Source organism: Spea bombifrons, chromosome 4, assembly GCF_027358695.1.
Source record: "Spea bombifrons isolate aSpeBom1 chromosome 4, aSpeBom1.2.pri, whole genome shotgun sequence".
Lineage (NCBI taxonomy): Eukaryota > Metazoa > Chordata > Amphibia > Anura > Pelobatidae > Spea > Spea bombifrons.
The window spans coordinates 93,697,635-93,724,841 of NC_071090.1; the positions used below are offsets into that span (position 1 = coordinate 93,697,635).

Here is a 27,207-nt window from a genome sequence, read left to right on the forward strand (position 1 = left end):
CAGAATGGGTGGAGCAGAGAGTTAAAGGAAAGAAAGTGTGGTAGAAGCCCCAATAGCTTGGAGGCCAGGGGAGTAGGGAGACAGACTGGTAGTTACAGTAGATTGGGGATATGGAACCTAGGAAAGGTTTCTTCTAAACTGGAGAGATTGTAGCTTGTTTGAAGTGGAATAGGAACACGCCAGTGGAAAGAGAGAGAGAGAGGTTGGATAGACTGGTTAGGGTAAGTGTAAGGTCACTGGAAAGAGCAGGTAAAGGATACAAGGAGGTGGGAGGGGAAGACATCCAAAACCTTGTTCAGTGTGACCCGACACTGATTAAGAGGTTGCATGTATATGGGCGACACATATTGTGGATATTGAGCATAGAAGTAGGTAGAGGGGGAGTACCTGAGGGATGGGGCAGTGTTAGGGTTGCAGTGTAGGCAGTACAAAAGCATCGATAAAGGTGGCAGCTCTGCATGGAGCCATGGAGAGTGACACAAAACGGGTGCATCCTCGTCTAGTACTAGGCTGTGACAACAAGATGGAACATGAGCAGCTAGAGAAACTTTGGCAAAATTTAACTTGATTAAAAAAAATTCTGGGGAAGGTTTGGGCATTCAGCATTACTTGAATGAGGTTTGTAATTCTGCGTATAGTTGGAAAAGTGTAAAAGTTAACAAGCCAGTGCATTGTAACCATATTGATTTGCAGGAATCTTTCACCTAACCTTCTAGTTTGTAGTGATATAAAGTAGCAACGACTCTCCCACCTTTAGTTGCTGGAATATGGTGGTTCTCAGCCTAATCATAAAAACAGCCAGTTACCGACTGTTAGAGTGATACGATCTCCTTTTTAACAAAGAACATTACAAACATAGAAACTGCCACGCCAATAGCATTAATGTCCTACCTACTACCTTATATTTGGTTTTCAAGTGCCGTTATTCAAAAGGGTGACCATGTTTAATTTCTGCAATGCTGTGTTAAGGTAAAATATGGAAACCGGAAAAGGTAACATATGAGGCAGAAATTATTTTTATTTATTGGACACCTTGGCATTGTACTGTGCAAAACAAACAAACAAAACCCCAAACATTTAAACTACTGCCTGTTCTATGCAGTCTCTCGCTCAAGCTGTATTAAAATAAAAGTACTTGCAACACAACTATCACACTGCATTTAAATAAGCTATCTGTATAAATCTGGGTCTGTAATGAGAATTGTATGTTTTTTTTTGGGGGGGGGGCGTTGGACTTTGATCCTAGGAGCAGGCTGAGTCATGCTGACCCTGGTTTTGATTAGTTTTGTCCCGGGGGTGGAGATGCTCTCTATCTCTGGATTGGTCTGTGAATAGGAAGCACAGCAGGCCTGAATGTGTCCCAGATACATCTGGAGTTGCCCAAATCCAAGAGCGCTCACTGCAAGCCTGCCTGGACCTCTGGCAACAATGTCCTTCATTCACGTGGAAAAGAATTCCGATTTCCCTATTCAAAACCTTCCATACGGGGTATTTTCCACCCAGGATGAGGTTGGTATTGCACTAAACATAGGTATAGCTACAGTATATTTCAAGCAGTAATGTTTTTTATGCATCAGACATCTGTTTTTGGTTAATGTGTATTGCAAGCATCTGCATAGTATACTGTGTGTGTGTGTTAACCCGCATTGTGTGTCCGTGTTTAAAACACATCCCTATATTTCTTAACGTTGTAAGTATGTAGAAGCTGCGCCTGTGTGTGGGAGACTCCTGTGTGTTTACTACAGATGTTCCTGCCCTGCACTGATGACATCTAATAAGAGAGAGAAGCTTTGAGCGCAGTATAGAGCAGCAGAGGCCGGAGAGTTCCACCTACTGACAGCTATGTATAAAGGAGCAGGCTAGGCAGACAAGGAGTCCATGTAAAAGGGGGTTAAGAAAAAATAAATCAAGGCGAAAATCCTTAAAGGTAAAAGGAAACTTTGTAAATGTTTGTTTTAGAGCAGGATTAGGCATGAAGATATTTGATATTTACAGCAACATATCGTGTTTCACATTCTAGTAGGTCACTAAGGCGACTGTCGCGCTAGTATGTCAAAGGTTAAAACCCTGCTTGAATACAGGTGACTTCATTTAGATCATCATGGCCTCGTGATCAATATAGCCTGCGCAAGTGTCATTATTATTAAGCAGAACTCTTAAGACTTGAAAGAAATGGTGGAGAAAGGTGTTTTTTTTTTTGTTGTTTTGTTTTTTTTGTTCTTTGTATGTTGTTTTTAATAGAATTAAGCCCTGCATCATAAAGTGCCGTTAGGTTAATATTAGAGTCTTGGGGCCAGGTCGTATATAAAGTTTCCAGATAAATGTTCCAGTCCTTTCTCATCAACACATCTATAAGGCAGGCTCATCATTTAATGCAGCATCACTTCTCTGCTGGTGAACGAGGACACTCGCAGCGCGGATTGGGATTCTGCTTTACAGATCCTCTAAGTTAGATAAAAGGCAGGCAATTTTAAAATTCTGTGAGCTGTACTGTTTCTGTAAATAGGAAGTATTAGACGCGGAGACGCCTTTGAGATACGCCAAAAAATATTCTGTATAAGAAAGGTGTGTATGCAGCTACCAGATCTTCTTTCCTCCCCAAAGTTATATTTGAAGTAGTAGACATTTAAATAAAAATCAATATCGTCGTCTGCCATCTGGATAGTTCGTAGAACTTGTGGCTAGCATATGTAACGTTAACCCTTTTTAATGCCATACAAGGCCTTCCAATTAACGTTCACTACAAAGGACAATAATTCACGTACAAACACTGCTTCTTAGACAATACTACTAGAGGCTGGATGAACATTGTGGGAGTTGTAGTTCACAGTGGCTTAAGTGCCAGATGATAAGAATTCAAGGTAATATGCAAGGAGTAGGACCACTGACTCGCTGAATGCTTTTAACTTGAGATCCATACATGTGCAGCCCCAAAATAAGGTTTGGCATGCGGCGTTCCACAAAACCTGCCCTGTTAATTACTTGCGTGTCCTGAACCCACCATCTTTAGCGTCACTCTGAGATCAGATTTAGAAAAAAGGGGGACTAAATAAGTAAAATGAATAGGAATAATCACCCGAGAACAGGAAATTGAGAGGACTGCTGCCATTAGGGGAGGTTTGGCAACATGCAGCCTACGTGGCACTTCCAGCCAAGTGGCCCTTTAATGAAGCTCCTCAAAGCGCATCCTAAACAGCATGCCCAATGCCTACTCTACAGTCTCATCCAAAACACATTGACAAAGAGAACGCATAAAAACACAAAGGATTTGGTCAATGCATACAGTCTTTGTGAAGCCCTTGTTACTGAAGTTCCTGGTGGCTACATGTGGAATTGCGAGTAAACCAACTTATAAAGCTGCTGGCACAGGCTTAAAATCATTAAATCTGAGCAGCTTGGGGGGGATTGCCCACCTTGAAAGCCCTCTCCAGGCTCTCATTTCATCAAGATAGGGTATGATTCTTACATCTTTCTTATTTAACCCTTTGGTTATACTGCCTACTGGCCACCTGGACGAGATGTTTGCTTCTTTGCATAATTACCTTAAAGCTTTTTTTTTTACATTGGATATCACAGTTAATTCATAACCAATACAAAATTTGACGAAAATGATAGTGACCTACTGGTTAAATAAGGTAAGTTAAAGCATGTAGGGAATAAGTAACACAAATATACCCCGCGTTACCTTAATTGAGAAGAATTTTTTATTCATTTTTATTACGATAAAATGTCTACAGTTATAAACCATTCAATCCAGATTTTTTTTTTGCTCTGTCTTTTGTACAGAATTGTGTATTTATGTTGTAGAACACTCATACCCTCCACCCAGCAGTGGGATTTGGGTCACTTGCCAGGTAAGCAAATGAATATAACACTAACTAAACCCATCTTGTTTTGTTTTTATTGCAGCCAAGACATAGGATAGGAGTGGCCATTGGGGACCAAATCTTAGATCTGAGTGTCATCCGACATTTGTTCACTGGTCCTTTCATGTCTGGGAATCAAGATGTTTTTAATGCGGTACAGTATTTTATTATTTATTTATCTTTTTTTAGATGTTTAAGACATTCTGTGTGCAGGTAGCTACACCCATATATACCGTACCCGTAGTGTCCCAAATAATATTACACTTGGCTATTTACAAAGACTTCAACAATCAGGTGAAATAATTAAACAAAAAATGTTTTATGTTGACTAACATTTTAGTATGTAGGAGATCCAGCTCCGTACATGATCGCCAGGACTTCTGGAATAACCGCCATGTTTCCTCCATGGCTCCTAGATCACTTTACCGTCAACTCTTAACCTCTAATGTAATGTTATATTGATCTCCTCCATGAATGTATTCATTCCTGGCTCCTAAAGAAAAAGTTTGGCAGATTTAAGAACCAAGTATTTTGGGGGTTTCATTACATTACTACTTCATTTTGTTATTCTGAGCCTTATAGAATGATTTTTTTGAAAAATTCAATTGGTAGTAAGCTGTGTTTTGTTTGGAAAGTTTGAAGTTGCTTTCTCCCTGCATTTTCACCAATATGTATTATTATTTTTGCAGCCAACCCTTAATAGCTTTATGGCTCTTGGGCACAATGCCTGGACAGAGGTTCGTCATTTTCTCCAGAAGCTGTTGGCAGCGTCCGAGCCCTTACTAAGGGACAACAAGGAGCTTAGAGACAGGTGAAAAAACGGCTGTAATAATAATCAATACATATAACGTTTAGCATACCTCCCAAGTGTCCTTCTTCTGGGACCCAAATCCCTCTTTACCTCTTTCCTCCCCTGATGTATGTTTTTTTTTTCTTTTCTTTCTTTCTTTCTAGAAGCTCTTTCTGCCAGACCAATAGTGTCGCTCGCATGGACCTTTAACTCCTGGAACCTCCCCAGGCCAGGTTTCGCCGTCGGGAGTTAAAGGTCTGCACAAGCGACTCTATTGGTCACTCGTACGGACCTTTAACTCCTGGAGCAGGGAGACCAATGGTCTCCCCAGGCCTAGTCTGTAAGTGCGGCTCTATTGGTCGCCGGCAGGGAGCTCCTTCATTGGTTGATGCCAGAGGAGCTCCCTGTAGACGACCAATAGAGTCATTCGCACAGACCTTTAACTCCTGGAGCCCCCCAAGGAAAAGTTCTGCCGTCAGGGGTTGAAGGTCCGTATGAGCGACCAATAGAGTTGCTCTTCATTGGTTAATGGCAGAGGAGACCAATAGGGTTACGTGTACGGACCTTTAAAATCCTGGCGCCAAAGCTGCTGCGTACTGTTACAGCGTTAACCCCGTATTAACCCCTTCTAGAAAAAGAGAAAAAAAAAACTAACCCGGAGAATGTACACGAATATTCGCCCAAACCAAACAGAGGAACGGGCGAATATTCGTGGAATATGTTTATTTTATTGCTGTACAATGGCCTTTTGTTAGGTCTGCCTGCTGTCAGAATTAAAGGTTTACTTCTCTGTTTTTCAGGGCATTTGTACCACAATCCAAAGCAAGTCTTCATCTTCCGGCAAATATTGGTAACTTTCATTCTCTGATACTGTAATGCATGTGTAGTAGTTTGTCTTAAACAGTTAAAGTAAATGAAATATTGTGAAAATGCTTTTATATATCATTAGTCCACATTTCCTGAACTTTTTTTCCTACAAATTCCATGTAGTTTGCCAATGCCTTGGCTTATGGATCATAAACATGTGTAAGAGCTTTCGATCAATTAGGATATCCCTAAAATTCTTTTTTAGTACCCAGGCCACACGCCTGTCTACTCATATAAAAGTGTGTTCCATGGAACGATATGGATATTTGTTCACATAAATCTGAGTCCAATAATATTTATGGTAAAAATCTGCTCTACAGGGGATTATACTGACTTCTACTCATCAAGGGATCACGCTACCAACGTGGGAATTATGTTTAGAGGGAAAGAGAATGCTTTGATGCCCAACTGGTGAGTGCAAGTTACTTATTTATTCATGACGTTGTGTTCAGTAGTGGCCTCGTTGGTGACGTATAAAACTGCTTTACTCATTGTTAGTACCAGTTATTTCCTCTTCACCGTTAAATTCACCTTCCATTAATTTTCTTCTAAAATCTTATGTTTTTCCCCCCATATACAATTGTATTCATACCTGGCTGTGTTTCCATAGGCTGCATCTCCCGGTTGGGTATCATGGCCGTGCGTCATCTGTCGTCGTTTCAGGGACTCCAATCCGAAGACCTAAGGGACAAGTTAGACCAAATGATGGTAAATTGATATCATGAAGTATTCTGCCCACCATCTCCCATTTTTCATCATGCATTGGAGGGCCAGGAATTTACCAGGTTTCATCTGCATGCAACGGGTGAAACATTGCTTGCCCAGGGCTCGGGCTTAGTGCCTTTAATCTCCAGACAGGCTAACATCTATGGCTATGCCCACTCTGCCGAATCCTGCCCATATTTCACCCACTTCCTACCCCTTCAGCGTCTAACTATGCACATCTAGTCCAGCTCTCTTTTTGATACCCCCCCCTTTCTAAAAGGGTCAGGAGAGGGGTCGATCCATACAGATAGTTATGGGAAGTTTCCAGTTATGATGCACAGTACCCAATTTGGTAGTCACACGTAACACTTAGGACAGTTGAGACATAAACCAGATTGTCTGGCATGTCCTGGCAGATTAAGGACTTTGCGCAGCCATGTCCAACTGAAAGATTGCAATGCAAGCTTCATCAGAGGATCATGGAAAATTAACGAAAAAATACTTGAAATGCCCTGCTTTGGTGGAACTAAAACGAAATATGATAATTCACAGATGGTAATCAGTAGACTTGGGCACCAGGGGGCTCTTCGTGTTCGTCTTCGTGCTCGTCTTCGGGGAAAAAAAAATCTTCGTATTCCGCGAATATTCGCCCGTTCCTGTCTTCTCTTCGGGCGAATATTCGCGGACATTCTTCGTGCTCGTTTAATCTTCGTTTTCCTCCTGGTTGCCTAGCAGGGGTTAATACGGGGTTAATAACACATCACAGCAGCAGCAGCTGCCGTGAAGGTACGTGTGTGCAGCTCTATTGGTCGTTTCGGCAGGGGGCTGGTCTGGCATCAACGAGTGAATTGCAGAACTGCAGAATGCACTTCATTCGTTGATGGCAGGCGAGCCCCCTGCCGAAACGACCAATAGAGTTGCACACACATACCGAGGTGTACTGTCCATAGATGTTTAATAAAAGAATAGGGAATATTTTACATTTTTAAATTGATTTTGGACCACTTTACATGCCTAACATTTGCTACCTATTTACAATGGCATACTTTGCAACAACCCAACTTACTTATTGGACAGGACTGGAAAATAGCAGGACTGTCCACCAAAATCTTGGGTGTGTTGGCAGGTATGCTGATGGAAAAATGTTGGACAAGAACTAAAAAATAGCTTAGGGTTAATGTACGGTTATGTTTAAGATTAGTAGCAGTGCACTGGTTTGGTTAAAGATGGATTATGTCTAAATAATAATAATTTAATTTTAATGTTTTTTTTAAAAAAAAATAGGGGTTTATTTAAATGTATTTTAAAGTTAGATTTATTATTTAGTACTTGATTATATTTATTAAATGTTTATAGTAGCGTTACCTACCGAGCTATACCTACCTATGTGTATTTGCATTTTGCATACCTAGTTTAGCTAAATTAGATGGGACAGGACTGGAAAAAAGCAGGACTGTCCCTGAAAAAGTTGGGTCTGTTGGCAGGTATGTGGATGGAAAAATGTTATAGGGTGAAGTGTGAGTTATAGTGTTAATGTAATGCTATTAGTGAGTGAAGGCCAGGGCAAATAACAAGGAAAAGGTCCTTGTGTTTTGTGCATTGTAAGTGTGTGTGTATGTGTGTTATGTGTGATGTCACTGTGTGTTATATGTGTTATATGTGTTATTGTGTGTGTTATGTTTGGTTGGTTGTGTATCAGAAGGAAAATAATGAAATGGAAAAGGAAATGGGAAAGGCAAATGAGTGGGCAATTGGCGACCCGCTCACCTGTTTCACCCCAGGGCAAAGCACCCAAACACTGTCAGTCTTAGACGTTTGGCAGCAGACTTCCAGAGCTCAGACACAAGGCCCTAGCGTAAGCTGGCCACTCCGGCGGAGGTAGCAGGCGTTGCCACACCGCAAACAGAGGCAGCCAGGGGGGAGAAACTGCCCTTACCATTAGGGACATTTTGGGCATGACTCTAGCCAGGAAGCGAACTGGCAGAGAAGAGATGCTGGCACCACCACCAGCAGCAGCATTGAAAAATGGGAAAGGCGAATGAGTGGGCAATTGGCGACCCACTCACCTGTTTCACCCCAGGGCAAAGCACCCAAACACTGTCAGTCTTAGACGTTTGGCAGCAGACTTCCAGAGCTCAGACACAAGGCCCTAGCGTAAGCTGGCCACTCCGGCGGAGGTAGCAGGCGTTGCCACACCGCAAACAGAGGCAGCCAGGGGGGAGAAACTGCCCTTACCATTAGGGACATTTTGGGCATGACTCTAGCCAGGAAGCGAACTGGCAGAGAAGAGATGCTGGCACCACCACCAGCAGCAGCATTGAAAAATGGGAAAGGCGAATGAGTGGGCAATTGGCGACCCACTCACCTGTTTCACCCCAGGGCAAAGCACCCAAACACTGTCAGTCTTAGACGTTTGGCAGCAGACTTCCAGAACTCAGACACAAGGCCCTAGCGTAAGCTGGCCACTCCGGCGGAGGTAGCAGGCGTTGCCACACCGCAGACAGACGCAGCCAGGGGGGAGAAACTGCCCTTACAATTAGGGACATTTTGGGCATGACTCTAGCCAGGAAGCGAACTGGCAGAGAAGAGATGCTGGCACCACCACCAGCAGCAGCATTGAAAAGGCGAATGAGTGGGCAATTGGCGACCCACTCACCTGTTTCACCCCAGGGCAAAGCACCCAAACACTGTCAGTCTTAGACGTTTGGCAGCAGACTTCCAGAGCTCAGACACAAGGCCCTAGCGTAAGCTGGCCACTCCGGCGGAGGTAGCAGGCGTTGCCACACCGCAGACAGAGGCAGCCAGGGGGGAGAAACTGCCCTTACAATTAGGGACATTTTGGGCATGACTCTAGCCAGGAAGCGAACTGGCAGAGAAGAGATGCTGGCACCACCACCAGCAGCAGCATTGAAAAGGCGAATGAGTGGGCAATTGGCGACCCACTCACCTGTTTCACCCCAGGGCAAAGCACCCAAACACTGTCAGTCTTAGACGTTTGGCAGCAGACTTCCAGAGCTCAGACACAAGGCCCTAGCGTAAGCTGGCCACTCCGGCGGAGGTAGCAGGCGTTGCCACACCGCAGACAGAGGCAGCCAGGGGGGAGAAACTGCCCTTACAATTAGGGACATTTTGGGCATGACTCTAGCCAGGAAGCGAACTGGCAGAGAAGAGATGCTGGCACCACCACCAGCAGCAGCATTGAAAAGGCGAATGAGTGGGCAATTGGCGACCCACTCACCTGTTTCACCCCAGGGCAAAGCACCCAAACACTGTCAGTCTTAGACGTTTGGCAGCAGACTTCCAGAACTCAGACACAAGGCCCTAGCGTAAGCTGGCCACTCCGGCGGAGGTAGCAGGCGTTGCCACACCGCAGACAGACGCAGCCAGGGGGGAGAAACTGCCCTTACAATTAGGGACATTTTGGGCATGACTCTAGCCAGGAAGCGAACTGGCAGAGAAGAGATGCTGGCACCACCACCAGCAGCAGCATTGAAAAGGCGAATGAGTGGGCAATTGGCGACCCACTCACCTGTTTCACCCCAGGGCAAAGCACCCAAACACTGTCAGTCTTAGACGTTTGGCAGCAGACTTCCAGAGCTCAGACACAAGGCCCTAGCGTAAGCTGGCCACTCCGGCGGAGGTAGCAGGCGTTGCCACACCGCAGACAGAGGCAGCCAGGGGGGAGAAACTGCCCTTACAATTAGGGACATTTTGGGCATGACTCTAGCCAGGAAGCGAACTGGCAGAGAAGAGATGCTGGCACCACCACCAGCAGCAGCATTGAAAAGGCGAATGAGTGGGCAATTGGCGACCCACTCACCTGTTTCACCCCAGGGCAAAGCACCCAAACACTGTCAGTCTTAGACGTTTGGCAGCAGACTTCCAGAGCTCAGACACAAGGCCCTAGCGTAAGCTGGCCACTCCGGCGGAGGTAGCAGGCGTTGCCACACCGCAGACAGAGGCAGCCAGGGGGGAGAAACTGCCCTTACAATTAGGGACATTTTGGGCATGACTCTAGCCAGGAAGCGAACTGGCAGAGAAGAGATGCTGGCACCACCACCAGCAGCAGCATTGAAAAGGCGAATGAGTGGGCAATTGGCGACCCGCTCACCTGTTTCACCCCAGGGCAAAGCACCCAAACACTGTCAGTCTTAGACGTTTGGCAGCAGACTTCCAGAGCTCAGACACAAGGCCCTAGCGTAAGCTGGCCACTCCGGCGGAGGTAGCAGGCGTTGCCACACCGCAAACAGAGGCAGCCAGGGGGGAGAAACTGCCCTTACCATTAGGGACATTTTGGGCATGACTCTAGCCAGGAAGCGAACTGGCAGAGAAGAGATGCTGGCACCACCACCAGCAGCAGCATTGAAAAATGGGAAAGGCGAATGAGTGGGCAATTGGCGACCCACTCACCTGTTTCACCCCAGGGCAAAGCACCCAAACACTGTCAGTCTTAGACGTTTGGCAGCAGACTTCCAGAGCTCAGACACTAGGCCCTAGCGTAAGCTGGCCACTCCGGCGGAGGTAGCAGGCGTTGCCACACCGCAGACAGAGGCAGCCAGGGGGGAGAAACTGCCCTTACCATTAGGGACATTTGATTCATGACACTAGCCAGGAAGCGAACTGGCATCGAAGAGACACTGGCACCACCAGCAGCAGCAGCAGAATTGGGAAAGGCGAATGAGTGGGCAATTGGCGACCCACTCACCTGTTTCACCCCAGAGCAAAGCATCCAAACACTGTCAGTCCTTGGCGTTTGGGAGCGGACTTCCAGAGCTCAGACACAAGGCCCTAGCGTAAGCTGGCTACATTGGCGGAGGTAGCAGGCGTTGCCACACCGCAGCAAGTGCAACCAGGGGGGAGAAACTGCCCTTACCATAAGGGACAATTAAGGCATGACACTAGCCAGGAAGCGAACTGGCAGAGAAGAGATGCTGGCACCACCAGCAGCAGCAGCAGCAGCATTGGAAAAGGCAAATGAGTGGGCAATTGACGACCCGCTCACCTGTTTCACCCCAGGGCAAAGCATCCAAAGACTGTCAGTCCTTGGCGTTTGGGAGCGGACTTCCAGAACTCAGACACAAGGCCCTAGCGTAAGCTGGCTACATTGGCGGAGGTAGCAGGCATTGCCACACCGCAGCAAGTGCAACCAGGGGGGAGAAACTGCCCTTACCATAAGGGACATTTGAGGCATGACACTAGCCAGGAAGCGAACTGGCAGAGAAGAGACACTGGCACCACCACCAGCAGCAGCAGCAGCAGCATTGGAAAAGGCGAATGAGTGGGCAATTGACGACCCGCTCACCTGTTTCACCCCAGGGCAAAGCATCCAAAGACTGTCAGTCCTTGGCGTTTGGGAGCGGACTTACAGAGCTCAGACACTAGGCCCTAGCGTAAATTGGCTACACCAGCGGAGGTAGCAGGCATTGCCACACCGCAGCAAGTGCAACCAGGGGGGAGAAACTGCCCTTACCATAAGGGACATTTGAGGCATGACACTAGCCAGGAAGCGAACTGGCAGAGAAGAGACACTGGCACCACCACCAGCAGCAGCAGCAGCAGCATTGGAAAAGGCGAATGAGTGGGCAATTGACGACCCGCTCACCTGTTTCACCCCAGGGCAAAGCATCCAAAGACTGTCAGTCCTTGGCGTTTGGGAGCGGACTTCCAGAACTCAGACACAAGGCCCTAGCGTAAGCTGGCTACATTGGCGGAGGTAGCAGGCGTTGCCACACCGCAGCAAGTGCAACCAGGGGGGAGAAACTACCCTCTCCATTAGGGACATTTAAGGCATGACACTAGCCAGGAAGCGAACTGGCAAAGAGAGACACTGGCACCACCACCAGCAGCAGCAGCATTGGGAAAGGCGAATGAGTGGGCAATTGACGACCCGCTCACCTGTTTCACCCCAGGGCAAAGCATCCAAAGACTGTCAGTCCTTGGCGTTTGGGAGCGGACTTCCAGAACTCAGACACAAGGCCCTAGCGTAAGCTGGCTACATTGGCGGAGGTAGCAGGCGTTGCCACACCGCAGCAAGTGCAACCAGGGGGGAGAAACTACCCTCTCCATTAGGGACATTTAAGGCATGACACTAGCCAGGAAGCGAACTGGCAGAGAAGAGAGACACTGGCACCACCACCAGCAGCAGCAGCATTGGGAAAGGCGAATGAGTGGGCAATTGACGACCCGCTCACCTGTTTCACCCCAGGGCAAAGCATCCAAGCACTGTCAGTCCTTGGCGTTTGGGAGCAGACCTACAGAACTCAGACACAAGGCCCTAGCGTAAGCTGGCTACACCGGCGGAGGTAGCAGGCGTTGCCACACCGCAGCAAGTGCAACCAGGGGGGAGAAACTACCCTTACCATCAGGGACATTCGAGGCATGACACTAGCCAGGAAGCGAACTGGCATTGAAGAGAGACACTGGCACCACCACCAGCAGCAGCAGAATTGGGAAAGGCGAATGAGTGGGCAATTGACGACCCGCTCACCTGTTTCACCCCAGGGCAAAGCATCCAAGCACTGTCAGTCCTTGGCGTTTGGGAGCAGACCTACAGAACTCAGACACAAGGCCCTAGCGTAAGCTGGCTACACCGGCGGAGGTAGCAGGCGTTGCCACACCGCAGCAAGTGCAACCAGGGGGGAGAAACTACCCTTACCATCAGGGACATTCGAGGCATGACACTAGCCAGGAAGCGAACTGGCATTGAAGAGAGACACTGGCACCACCACCAGCAGCAGCAGAATTGGGAAAGGCGAATGAGTGGGCAATTGACGACCCGCTCACCTGTTTCACCCCAGGGCAAAGCATCCAAGCACTGTCAGTCCTTGGCGTTTGGGAGCAGACCTACAGAACTCAGACACAAGGCCCTAGCGTAAGCTGGCTACACCGGCGGAGGTAGCAGGCGTTGCCACACCGCAGCAAGTGCAACCAGGGGGGAGAAACTACCCTTTCCATTAGGGACATCTGAGGCATGATTTCAGCCAGGAAGCGAACTGGCAAAAGATACTGGCACCACCACCAGCAGCAGCGTTGGAAACGGAAAAAGGTGAATGAGTGGGCAATTGACGACCCACTCACCTGTTTCACCCCAGGGCAAAGCATCCAAAGACTGTCAGTCCTAGGCGTTTGGGAGCGGACTTACAGAGCTCAGACACTAGGCCCTAGCGTAAATTGGCTACACCAGCGGAGGTAGCAGGCATTGCCACACCGCAGCAAGTGCAACCAGGGGGAGAAACTACCTTAAACATTAGAGAGAAAAAATTTAACTTTCCAAGCTAAGAGCTGGGTAACCCAATTTGGGCAGATTGAATTTAAGAAAGGCAATCTGCTCCATGAGATGAGGTGCCATGCGTGAGCGCTGTGGACTCAGTATGTTTCCAGTCATAGAAAACACGCGCTCACTTTGAACAGTGGTTGGCGGACATGATAGAAGCTGCTGCGCAACCCATGAGAGTGCAGGCCACACACTCTTCTTTTCATCCCAGTAGCTAAGAGGATCAACATTAGGAGCAGAAGGAACTTCACAGAGGTAAAGTTTGACCATTTCAGCAGCACTACTCTCCTTTCTGCTGCTAGCTCTGTCAGATGGTCCAACTATACTGCCAAGTGCCTCTTCCCAAAACGCAGCTGCTCCACTCAGCTGTGTTGTGCTGCTTGTGGCACTGCTGCTGATGCTGCTGCTAGGGGTAGCAGACCACATCATCTCTTCCTCCTCCTGCACCTCACCCTCCTCGGACAGCATTCCCATTTTACGCTGCCAGTCACGCACCTTGTTGACCAATTGCTCCCGGTAGCTACTGAGAACATTGAATTTCAAAGCTAGCTTTCCCTTAATTCTTGGATCACAAAGGCACGCTAGCATCATTTCGGGACTCTCTTCCATTCGCTTGCGAAGGTGTACTTTTAGCAGATCCTTCAGCTTCCTGACTATGGCTGCTACGTCAGGATGTAGAGTGCCACCTTGAACAGCCTCACGGTTTCCAAGGAACACATCCATCTTGCTGCCTAGATGGGAGAACACTGGGATTACCTGGGCCAGACTGGCAGTGTTTGAGCTTAAATTTTCTGTGGCATCCCTGAATGGTTTAAGGACTGCCACTAGCTGGGCGATCACTGTCCAATCCTCCCTATTCAATGGAGAGGTAATCCCAATATTGTGCTCTGAGGCAAGATTATGGATTGCCCTCTGCTGCTCCAAAATCCTCTCTAGCATGTCTAACGTGGAGTTCCACCGTGTACTGACATCCTGACGTAGGCAGTGTACGGGAAGACCTGACCTCTCTTGCTCTTCCCTCAAAAGTTGGCTAGCCTTAACACTATGGTGAAAGTGCCCAGCGATCTTTCTGCAGCGGGACAGAACTACTGCTGCCACATTAGTTCCTTCTGACATTGCTGCCTTCACTACAAGATGGATGATGTGGGCTGCACAGCGCACACCAACAATATGACCATCTCGCAGCGCTTTCACCATATTGGCACCTCCGTCAGTTACCACAAAACCAACTTCAACATTGGTGCCCGCCTCTGCTCCCACCCAAAGGCTAAACATTTTCCTAATCGCATGCAGAATATTTTGGGAAGTGTGCTTTTCATCCATCACTTCTGCATGGAGAAGGAATGATCGGTAGCCTGCTGCAGCAACTTCCTTAGACACACCGGGCTGCCACCAGTGTGCTGTCAAAGAAAGAAAGGCATGCTGGGCGCTAGGTGCACTCCACAAATCTGTAGTGAAATGAACACACTGACCAGCAGCCTTGGAAAGCTCCTCTTTCACTGCTGCAACACAGGACCGATACAGCGAGGGGACAATGTTCCTGCTGAAAGTGGAACGTGACGGAACTGTGTATTGTGGAGCCACAGCCGCCATCAATTGTTTGAAAGGCTCCCCTTCAATCATGGAGAAGGATGCCCCTCCAACAGCAATGAACTGACCAATAAGTCGCGTTACTTTATTGGCCTGCTGTTTGGGCATCGTTCTCTTGGAGTGGAATGCCCCAAATTCTTCCAGGGTGGGCTGGGCATGCAGTGCTCCAACCTGCCTTGGTCTCTGGCTGCCAGCACTAGTTGCTGCTGCTGCTGCTGCTATTGGCTCAGAAGAAGAAGCTGTTGGGGTTTTTCCACGGCCACCAGCTATGCTGCCTGCACTAAGTTTTACCTCTGCATCTTTCCCCAATAGCACAGCGTTGTGTTGAGTGCTGAGGTGATGCTTCATGCTAGCACTGGTAAAATGGCCAGACACTTTCCCTCTGCTTATTAGCTTCCCACAATGTTTGCACTTTCCATAGCGCCCTTCTTCAACATTTTCAAAGTGCTCCCAAATTGGGGCGCGCATAGCCTTGGAGTGTGCCTTGGGTGCTGCTCTTACTGCTCGGGGTGGATGAACAGAGGCAGAACTAGTGGTGGTGGGACTGGTGGTAACAGTACTGGCCATAGTGGGACTGCTAATTGCTTTAGATTTGCTAGGTTTTGCTGCTGGTGGTGGTGATGGTGATGATCGTAGCGGAGAAGGTGGAGGCTCAGGGGAAAATTGTGCACTAGTCATTTGGACACTGCTCCCTGAGGAATCTGATTCCTGACCACTCATCTCCTCTACTTCCTCTGGCTCATAGTCTAGCTCTTCATTAGCCAGATCGAATGGAATTCCTGCTAGGCTGGAGCTAAGACTGATATCGTCGTGAGACTCGTGACTAGTAGTAGTGCGAGCAGGAAGAATAGACTCTGCACTTGGCCTCTCAGTCTCAGGCTCCTCTGCTACCTCGCTAGGTGGAGTTCCACTATGTGTAGCCCTCTCTCTAACTGTCTTTACAAAAATTTTGTAAGGACTTGGTGGCTTGCTAGAGGTACTAGGAGGACATGGCGTGGCGGTACCAGTGGGAACAGTAGGCGCAGCACTAGTGGTGGTAGAGGCGGTAGAGGTGGGGGTGGTGGTGGTGGTGGTTTTCCCTACAAAGGAATGAGATCGCTTTGGTTTGGGACCCCTCTGAGTCTTGCTGCTAATTTGGCTCTGCTTGGTACCTTGCATGCTGCTGGTGGATGGGGAAGATGCTGCTTGGGGCAAAAGGCACTTCTTTTTAGTCACTGGGCTGGTACTACTTGTGCTACCCTTTAACTTTGAACGTGCTTCTGGTGCTTTAGGCTTTCCGTAAAAAACCATAGAGCTTGTGGGCCTAGCCGCACTACTACTGCCTGCTTTTGGTGCCTTTCCTTTACTTGATGATCCTTCAAGCAATGCTTCCCCAAATGATAAGCGAGAGCTTGGCCTACTTGGCCGACTAGACTGACGCAAAGGCTGCATCTTAGAACTGGTGGTGGTGCTGGTGGTGGTGCTGGTGGTGGTGGTGGTGGTGGTAGATGGAGCTTGTCCCTCCTTAGTCCCAAAAGGAGGATCCATTTCAAATTTTGTGTTGTGTGTGTAGTGTAGTGTAGTGTAGTGTAGTGTAGTGTAGTGTAGTGTTTAAAAAACTATAAAAAAAAAATAAAAAAATAAAAATAAAAAAAAGGAAAAACGAATTAAAGACAAAAAAATTAGAGGAAGTTCTCTTCAGTGCTACTGCTTAAAAAGTAAAACTATGCACTACTGCACTGTGCTGTGTGCAATCTGCCAAAATCCTAAAGTTATTTAAATTATTAACTCAAGATTAACTATTTAATAACTAGCAGTATTTTATTTTTAATTTGAATTTACACGAGCCTAAGAGCTTAGCCTACTACTATGCTAGCCTAAAGCTATATTTCCTTACTATAAGTCTACCTCTAGGCAGACGCTCTCAAACCCACTAAGCTAAAGTGAGGTTAAATCAGATTCAGTATATGATTTATTAATTAATATTAAGTTATATAATATTAATAGATTAGAACTAATTTACTTATATATTATGTATTATAGATAGAAGAATATAGATTATGAATTAGAATTTAGAATTAGAATTACTTATATTATAGATTATGAATTAGAATATTATTATTTATAATATATTATAGATTAAGATTAAAGAAGATTAGAATTATTTTAGTACTACAGCTAGTAGCTTGAAGCTTTGCTTAGTACAGCTCGTCACAGTCAATTTTTCTTGAAAAGAATTAGAAATAAAATAAAATGTCACAGCAAAACAGTTATCTTCACTGCTTGCTGCACTCACTAGCCCAACAAGTTCACTTCACTGATGGACTGAGGTGAGCAAAACACTAAGGGTACTTTTAATAAAATTGAAATAAAATGTAAAATAAATGAGAAAATCTTTGCAAAACAGTTAACGTCACTGCTTGCTGATCAAAAAAAAACACAGCACTTATGCGGCTGCACTCACTAGCCCAACAAGTTCACTTCACTGATGGACTGAGGTGAGCAAAACAAATGAAATAAAATGAAAGATTAATTAAGAAAAATTGACTTGGTCTCTTACTGTTGCTAAAACAAAGCACAAACTATAGAGCTGCAGCACCAGTACTAATAAGATTAGCTGAACTATACGCTAGTAGTAATTAATTAATATTATTACTTTTATTTATAGCTAATTTAATTAACTATTAAGATAAGAAAGAATTAGAGAATTATTGATATTACTGATTTTAGATTAGACACTAGTAGATGTTCTGAATGTCTACAGTACACTCTACACTAGTATACTATTACTAACTATAACTGACAAATATATATATTTTATAATGAATTCAATTATTAATTATATTAATTAATATTACTGATTTTAAATTAGACACTAGTAGATGAATGTCTACAGTACACTCTACACTAGTATACTATAGTATATATATATATATGACTGACAAATATATATATATATATAATATTATAATGAACTATTAAATTATAGATTCTATTAAATTGTAATTTATAAATTCTATTTAATTTATTTAAGCAGGACAGGCAATAGGCACTAGTGCCAGCCCAGGGCAAGGGCACCCCAGTGCCACTGAGGCACTGGGTGCACTGTCAACTCAACAGCACTTACACTAAAGTTGATGACAAATTAATTTTAAAAAAATTAAATTAATCAAATTATTATTATTAAATATATTAATTAAGTAGCACTGAAGTGAGGATGAAGTACACTGTGAGAAATGGCAGGCTAAGGCTTACCAGTCTCACACAGAACAGAACAATCTCTCTGTAACGCTCGGATGCAGCACAGCAGTGTTGCCAAAGCAGTCACAGCGAAAAATGAATGGATCTCTCAGGCAAGCTCTGGTCTTATAAAGGCGCCTTCAGAATTCAAAAAACAGCAGCACAGGCATTGGACGAGACCCTTAGCGTTACGTCACAAGAGTGAGCTGATTGGACAGACGAGGATCAGCTCACTCCTGTTTGAAATTTTGGCGGTTGCGCGGCAAAAACGAAGACGATCACGAAGAATCTTCGATTCTTCGTGATTGTGAGTCTTCGTCTTCGCCTACGGTTTGCCGGCACTGTATTCTGTTCTACGTTCCTTCGGAACGAACAAAAAAACGGCCTCTTCGTGCTCGTTTTCATGTTCGCCCGAAGACGAATGCACAAGTCTAGTAATCAGTTTCATTCATTGTCCCTTTTATTCTTTAGATAACCCATGCACGTTTTCAGATCGCCTTTTTTGCAGGTTGATTTATTTTTTTCCCCCCATTTTTTTTTTTTACATTAGATAAGCCACCTGTATTTGAGGCCAGCAAGCTTCTGGACATTGAACTGGAAATGGTGAGTTACGCTGACTTTAAGCAAGAACCTAATCCGGTGATGACCTAGTACCTTCATGATGAAAGCAAGCTTCGGACTAGATTTTAGAGCTCCGGTTCAGTATCATTAAAGCTTGCTGATCCCATACCATCAGAGTGCCGTTTTAGGTAGTCCAGTCCGTCTTTGGGACCCAAATCCATCTATACTTTTATAGGAGATGTCACTGATGTATATAAAGGTATCACACTGTTTTACTGATGTAAAACCCATAATAATGTGTATGTAATAATAATAATATGCTGCATACTCTGGGTGTGATCCATCTTATCAGAATTCCAGTGTGATCAGCAGCATTGTTCTATTGAATATTTAACTGGAATCCTTGATGCTTGTTTGCAAATGTCTTCCAATTTTAATCATTGCGTACAACCTTATATCAGCCTTGATGTTTGCGTGTTTTTCTATTTCTCACACTCTGTTCCACAGGCTTTCTTTGTGGGCCCAGGAAACAGTTTAGGAAACCCCATCCCTATTGAAAAAGCTCATGAACACATCTTCGGGATGGTCTTGATGAACGATTGGAGTGGTGAGAAACTCAACGTACTTTGGTCACGTGGTGGGTTAATGAATACCGTGTGCAATGACCACTGGAAAAGGCCCTGTATGTAACTTAGGCAAAGATAAGTTGGCATAGTACCAATAATTTAATAATAATTAAAACAATGGAGAGGTGTTTTAGAAGATGTACTGTATCCATGTATACAGACAGGGCAGCATACGTCCCCTCCAAAGGACAATATACAAAAAAAATAGTGTTAGACGTCCCACATGTAATTTTAATTCAACATGGATCTTGGCTCTGTTCCCCCATCCGAAATAGTAGGAAAAAAAACGGATCATAAAAGAATTAGTTTTGCTAATATTTTTGAACACACATATAGCAGTTGTGATTAAAAACTTTGTTTTAAGGCGTTCTACTTTTACTAATTACAAAAGTTTTGAAATCCTGGAATTGCAGACGGTATCTACCCTTTTGTTGTAACATTCTAATTCTGTCACTCTATAGCACTCCTGTCTCTGTAGACAAATTGATGTCCTAGAATCAATCAGCCGATTTATATGAATCTATATATCAACAGCCTTTTTTTCTTCTTAGCTAGAGATATTCAGAAATGGGAATATGTCCCGCTTGGCCCTTTCCTGAGTAAAAATTTTGGAACCACCATCTCACCCTGGGTTGTTCCGATGGAGGCGCTCATGCCATTTGTTCTACCAAATCCAGTTCAGGTAAGAGCAATTAAATGTATGTAATAATGTCTCCGTACATTGCGTAATACTGTTGAGAATACAAAAATATGTTCACATTTACAAAACACTGATCGACAAACTATGGGACGTTTTATGACGCTTCTTCTGTAAACACGAACCAAATGGTACGTGAAAGTTAGTAATAACCTATAGTGACGTATTAACCCAAAACAAAAGGTGCTGCAGGCCTTTGAGAAACAGAGCACCAGGATATGGCTTCAAATACCCAGCTGGCGCAGCCTCCAAACGTGAATAGGTAGGGGAGAGCAAAGATATCCCATCTAACCGGCCCATTGTGCAGTAGGACCCAGGGGGGCTTGATCATCCAAGGGGGCGACCTGCCGTCCGCCTGGGCCTGCGTAACCAGTGAAAACGGATTCACTAAACTGGAAGTTTAGAAGACAGTTAAAAGTTTCACATCCCTGACTCTGCTATGCATTATGAAGCGCTAACCACAGTGAGTTTCTTCTGCAAGAAGGGTTGACATGGCCCTGTGTAATGCATAGTTAAAGACAGGGCAAACGATCTCCTTGTTGCCACCGTGATTGGCCCTTCATAATGTATAACGAAGTCACAGAACTGAAATATTCTGCAAACTTCCAGATCAAAGATCAATGCCCTAAATTTAAAGAATAAAGAGTATAGTGTGGAGGAACCTGTCCAATATCGAGAAAAGGGGGAAAAAAATCTTTAGCAACATTTTTTACGTTGAATTTGACTTCTTCGAATGAGAGCTGGGGCCATCTGGTACCCCAGTCTGAAATGGTATCGCCAGATATCCACAGATCTAATACTTAGAGAACATTTCAAGAATCCTTATACATTACGCACCTACTGATACTTAAGAAAATACCTTTTTATTCTCCATTGATCTAATATTTCTAATATTTGGCATACAGGACCCAGTACCGCTGCCTTACCTTCGCGATGAAAGTAACTACGCGTTTGATATCAAGCTGTTTGTCAGCATCCAAGGTGAGTTACATGTATGAATAATGTGATGTACGCTGGGAGAGGAAAGCACCAGGGAGAGAAACTTTTGGTGTTGGTTATATTCTCTGTTGATATATGTCAGATTGTCGGCGATTTTGGTGATAGAAGTTTTATTTACATAGGAGCTGTCACATTCCAGCCTATCACTCCCCCTATTTCTTACATCTTGATGAACTATATAACTATGGTTTTATTTCCTTGTAAAGGAAAAATATTAAGTGGTCATCTGGCCCACCCGGCAAATGCCCGGTGGGTCCTGCACTCCATGCTCACATTTCAAGCCGCCAATTGCAGTTATGTAATTTGGTGGCTGCTGGCCTTAAAGTGCCAGGGCCACTTTACCATACCCAATCCGGCAACTAGTAGGAGTTGCAGTACGTGCTGTTCCTAAGCTGTTTGCGATTATGGTAGTGGAGTCTCTAGTGACATCGCAAACTACACACGAGCCTCTAACAGAGGGAGAAACCAGATACATTTGTTGCAACTTTCTATACAAGCAGACAGCAGGCAGTACTCCAGTGCAGTCTTTACGGAGCGATGATGGGAAGAAAAACTAAATTGCATGGATATTGTTTGTTGTTTTATTATGCTTTATATACATACACACATATATATATATATATATATATATATATATATACATACATATACATACATATACATACATATACATATATATATATATACATACATATATATACATACATATATATATATATATATATATATATATATATATATATACATATACATATATACATATATTCTTAAAAATGAAACATTAAATAAAAAAGCTAGTTACACAAGCAGTTCCGCTTTCATCTTTATGAATATCTGTTTTTATTCACGTGATACATGAATGGCTAATTTGCATTACTGCATTTTTCCGATGTAATCGTTGTCGAGTAGGAGAGGGAATGAAGGACCCCGTGACGATATGCAGATCCAACTATAAGGTATGTTCTGGGATTTCTACATTTTTGGGTTTTTTTTGCTCCAGTTTGTTTCACGTTGCAAAATTATCTATGAATGAATGAATAATTGTAATTAAATATATGATATGAGGATATCCAATTCAACACACCATTTCGGATTTTAAAAGAAAATAAATCCTTAACCCCTTAAGGACAATGGGTTGTCTTTAAACCCATCAAAAACAATGCATTGTGACCCCGTCCATGTCATTAAGGGGTTAAATGTCTTTCTTGTCACAAAGGGACCCTTACCTGGAAAGTTTTTTTTTTTTGTTTTTTTTTTTCTCTCCTAATTTTTAGTAACAACAATAATTAAATCCATGGAAATAGGGAGGGCTAATTTGTTTCAACAGTCTTATTTTCTGCTTTGGAGAACATGAACCCCAGCAGCTGTTAAATTACAACCTTTAGAGGCTACTTGAGCTTTATGGAACTTCATCAACAGTTGGATTACAGTTGCTATAATGTTTAATGTTAGAACCTCTTTTTAACCAAAATGGTCCATTTTTATGCTATAAATGGAGAGGGGTATGGCGATACTATAGGAAATTCCAGCACCAAATAAAGCCCCGATGGTACATGCTGAAAAGATTTCTGTGACTCTACTTTTTCTCTTTCTTTTGGCTACAAAGACTCAGGAGTTCAGCTTTTCCAAATAATTTAATGTTGACAACGTAATCTCCTGTAGTCCTAAATATCAAACTATACCTTCTACGGACATTGCTTAACTTTTTTAAAGTTTTACCTATAAATGAATAGTATCATCATTATGTCTTTCACCACCTGTTAAATCAATCTTCTAGAATCATCTTTACGTGTATATATAACGTCCATTTGTTTTCGTTCAGTACATGTACTGGACCATGAAACAGCAGCTTGCTCATCACACGGTTACTGGGTGCAATGTCCGGCCTGGAGACCTCTTGGCATCTGGAACTATAAGTGGGCCAGTAAGTATGACCACACCGGTATCATTTACTTTTAGCATTTGTCAGAAATTCAATTTGACCCTGTCCTAAATGTGTACCTGTATCCAGATCTAGAGCTTTCTACTGGTATATATTAGTGTGCAACTTTACACATTCCTTGTTTTATATTGTATTTCTAGTATCCCGATATAATCATAGACAAAACCTTAAAATAAAGTCTTGTCACCCAAAATAAAACACTATACAGAATTTAACTGGTAGTATGTTGTATTACCTTTCATTGTGCTTCAGCAGATTTTAAGGCATTTTACTTTGCCTCTAACTTTATCTTCTAGGTTAGTTGCTCAGTTTGTATACATTAAAATGTTTGTAGTGTGTTTACTATTAACAATTTGTGTGTATAGGAATCACAAGTATTCTGGAGGAGTATAAATTATTTTCCTCATATCATAGTACGTTTTTCATCTTTAGTAACACTGTTCTTGGCTCTTCTTGCATTAAACTGTAAGGGAATATATTGTCCCTCTATAGAAGTGGATGTGGCAATCCACTTTTTAAGGGAAATCTCAGATATGTGCATTGATAGTGTTTCTAACTTTGTAAATTAGTTTTTATTACATTTCCTGGTTTTCACACTTTGACAGGACCAAGGAAGCTTTGGCTCGATGCTGGAGCTGTCTTGGAGAGGATCTAAGCCTATTGACGTTGGCAACGGTCAGACAAGAACATTCCTGAAGGATGGAGACACTGTGCTTATAACAGGTACAGCCCACTTATAATCTTAAATTACAGTAGGATAACATATTCTCATATAGTCTGTCCAAAGTATGTTTGGTACAAACTGCTGTCCTACTTTTCCATAGAATTTTCCACCAGCTTCTCAAATGTCCTCTTGTGCTGTCTTGACAGGTTACTGCCAAGGAGAAGGATACCGCGTAGGATTTGGACAATGCTCTGGAACAGTATTGCCTGCACAGTAGATGGCACAGAATCTGAGGATTCTTTATTACGGAACCAGTAAACATATTATGGGATGTCTAGTAATCTCCCACCATTGGTGAAGATCTGGAGGCTGCTGTATGTGCAGTAGTATTTTTTTTTTGGTCATATGCCACGGATTTGGCAGAATTCCAGAATAACTATTGAGTAACTCTTGCTTTCTGACCTGCTTTGCATAAGCTTCGGCCAGGATATTGTGAAATGAACTGTAACTAAGTTCTCGTTTGCCCAAGTCTGAAATAATATTTAACCATATTTAATATTTTTAACAACAGTTCTAAATATGAGTTTTGCTATTAGTGTGACTAGTGACTTAATGAAACAATCCATTTTATGTGGCTGGCTTGTTACGGCACACTGACATTTGTCTTGCATAGAAGACCTCTTTTTCACCTCGTTCTTTCACTATGTTTGATCGGTGCAGATAGTACTCCCAGGTATCGTGTTTATCTTTTACCTCTGAATTTGGAGCCGTAAGAGAACTCCTGTGTTTCATCTAAGAAAGCATACGATGTAATGTGTAAACATGTCCGTGGTATCATTACTAGACAAACTGAATAAAAAATAAAACGAACTAATGAAGCATGTGTCACTTTTAATTTTAAACGAATACGTGGTCTCAGACCAAGTACATAGACGAGAATACATCACAGGAACACAATTTTACAGAAAGGAACGGTGCATAGTAATCACAAAATTAACGAGTTAGGCCTGATGGAGAGAAAAGAAAAGGTCAAAATGAAAACAAATCAATGATGGGAAGTACACTTAAACAACAAAAAACTATATATATATATATATATATATATATATATATTATATTATATTATTAACAAGGGCAGATTCATATATTCCATAGCTTATTTTATGCTAATAAAACTACCTGATGCAACTATATATTGTTTGTAGGGGATTCTATTACAGAAAGCTGTCCATCATACAGCTAATTGCTGGTTAAAAGATAGGTTGTACATTGAATGAAAGTTTAAGACCACAGATACAAGATCTTAAAGTGATAGCAATCCCTGTTTTTCCCATAGGCATTGGTTGAAGAAACAGGGAATTGTAAAAGAAAGAGAGTGGGGGAGGGCAGGTAACATTCAGAGCAGGTGGCTCAATGAACAATGGGTCTACTCAAGTAAGGGAGACACAATAAAGGTTCAGGCAGTGGCCAAAAACCATTAAACTGGAGCAACCCAAAGGCAGCTGTACCCTAAAGCAAGTCGTAATATGGAGACCTTCATTCTGACGGTAGCCAAAGATCCATGATCTTCTGGTGCTTCCCTTGGAACCTGGAAGCCTCCAGCACATGGGGACGCTGCAGCGATGATGTCACACGCAACATCACATACAGCATCGTTAAAGAGGCAGCATGTTGCCTTAAATGCGGTTTTTAATTTGGCAATATATGAAGTCTGGTGTCATCAGAGGATGTCACCACCCAGTTTAGTCCTTGGTCCAGCTGGGAGAAGCAATGCTAGAGTAATGGGCCGACAGCATCCTGTACACAAAGAGGGATCCAGGAAGCACACACGATACACCCTAATGACTACACAACTATACCACAAATATATAATATATACCATATATATATACCATATATATACCATATATATACCATATATGGTATATATATGGTATATATATGGTATATATATATACCATATATATACCATATATACCATCAGTGGGATGTAGATAGTGAGCAGTGTATAAAATCTAACCACTGAAGACTTCTTTATGTATTTAAGAATTTCTCTGTACTTGCGGGAGAAGGATGGAGCGTTTAAATGATAAAGTTCCAAATCCATAACTATTACATAGCATCACTAAAAGGTTAACAATAAATAGCTGAGAGCCCTGTGTTACGGAGAGAGACAATCACCTCTACGGGCAAGATGATCTATGGTTTCCACTTGAAGTTTTATACTTATTATTTTTATTCTAAATATTTTGTCTATTTTGTATATTTCTATGGTGATTCATCAGCCACTAGAGTGCGATCTAACACCATTTTTGCACAGTTACTGTCTAGCCTTTATTAAATGTACTTCTATTTTAGAGTTGCGCAAGTCCAGTCCTCGAGGGTCGCAAAGAGGCCACAACGTTTGAATATTCACGCTCTAGCACAGACGTCTCAAAGATTCATTAAACTGATTGTTTTCAGACAAGGATACACAATTCCTGCCCTGTCTGCGGTACCCAAGGACTAAAGTTGTGCAGCCCTGTTTATCTTTAACAAAATTCCACATTAGTTTTATCAATAACTAGCAATTTTGCTGAAACATGATAAATATGGAGTATGGAGACGGTATATGCTAATTGCATTTTTTTTTTCAGTTTAAATTAATATTGCTCTGTATATGAAAAGCCTGAATGTTAGAACTTAATTTGGAATTGTTCTGGTTATATCCTACACAGTATGTCTCTTTTTATCCACGGTCTACAGCTTACATGAATACCTAATACCTATTATAGTGGGATCCATTTATACCCCCTAAAGTAGAACAGGACCTTCAATGCACAATTGCATCATATAAAATCCATCAATATATGGCAAGCATTGTATGGGTATAATGAATACTGGATCTTGTTACTCAAGTTAGAGAATTTATTATATGCTTGAATATACTTAAGAACTTCTGGCAATGTTTCAGAGGTGAGAGTGTTTACCCTATAAAAGAGTCGCATACGAGGAAATATGATTTCTTTATATTCCGGAGAACTCCTTATGCTCGACACCTTACAGCCGACACATGGGCATTGTGAAGGATGTGGTTTCCTAGACAATATCTGATGTTTGCGACAAAGTCAACCATGTTTTACATATTATATACAACGCTTTCTTTATATATAAGGATCTTAGAGAAATGATGTGTGTGTTTCATAGAAACATTAAATTTGACTACCATTCCACTAATCTGCCCTTGTTTTCCCTACAATACAATAAAAAAAAGCCTCAAACTGTACTTTTGCCGGAAGGTTGCACCACTGATCTACCACCCTCTTGAATTAAAACTTCCTTACCTTAATATATATTATATATATTATATATATATATATATATATATATATATACACACCATATAATGCAATCAGTTTTCTTCTACCC

The 27,207-nt window shown here is 43.2% G+C and overlaps 1 protein-coding gene across 1 annotated transcript; it reads left to right on the top strand.

Annotated features, from left to right (window-relative positions):
• The first annotated feature begins 1,318 nt into the window (after nucleotides 1-1,318).
• On the top strand, nucleotides 1,319-24,120 carry FAH (fumarylacetoacetate hydrolase). Its single transcript, XM_053464101.1, has 14 exons — nucleotides 1,319-1,509; nucleotides 3,910-4,020; nucleotides 4,556-4,677; nucleotides 5,457-5,506; nucleotides 5,844-5,934; nucleotides 6,134-6,231; nucleotides 18,861-18,913; nucleotides 19,379-19,478; nucleotides 20,049-20,179; nucleotides 21,100-21,175; nucleotides 22,103-22,149; nucleotides 23,016-23,117; nucleotides 23,741-23,858; nucleotides 24,006-24,120. The coding sequence occupies exons 1-14, from the start codon at nucleotides 1,354-1,356 to the stop codon at nucleotides 24,074-24,076; spliced, it is 1,326 nt and encodes a 441-aa protein (XP_053320076.1). The 5' UTR covers nucleotides 1,319-1,353; the 3' UTR covers nucleotides 24,077-24,120.
• Nucleotides 24,121-27,207: the final 3,087 nt, after the last annotated feature.

Bases quoted from the DNA above. Each gene is read 5' to 3' on its own strand.
- FAH (XM_053464101.1), top strand. From the start codon at position 1,354: ATGTGTCCCAGATACATCTGGAGTTGCCCAAATCCAAGAGCGCTCACT. The intron at 1,510-3,909 runs GTTGGTATTGCA...TTTTTATTGCAG, and splicing joins TATTTTCCACCCAGGATGAG to CCAAGACATAGGATAGGAGT. The intron at 21,176-22,102 runs GTGAGTTACATG...GTTGTCGAGTAG, and splicing joins GCTGTTTGTCAGCATCCAAG to GAGAGGGAATGAAGGACCCC.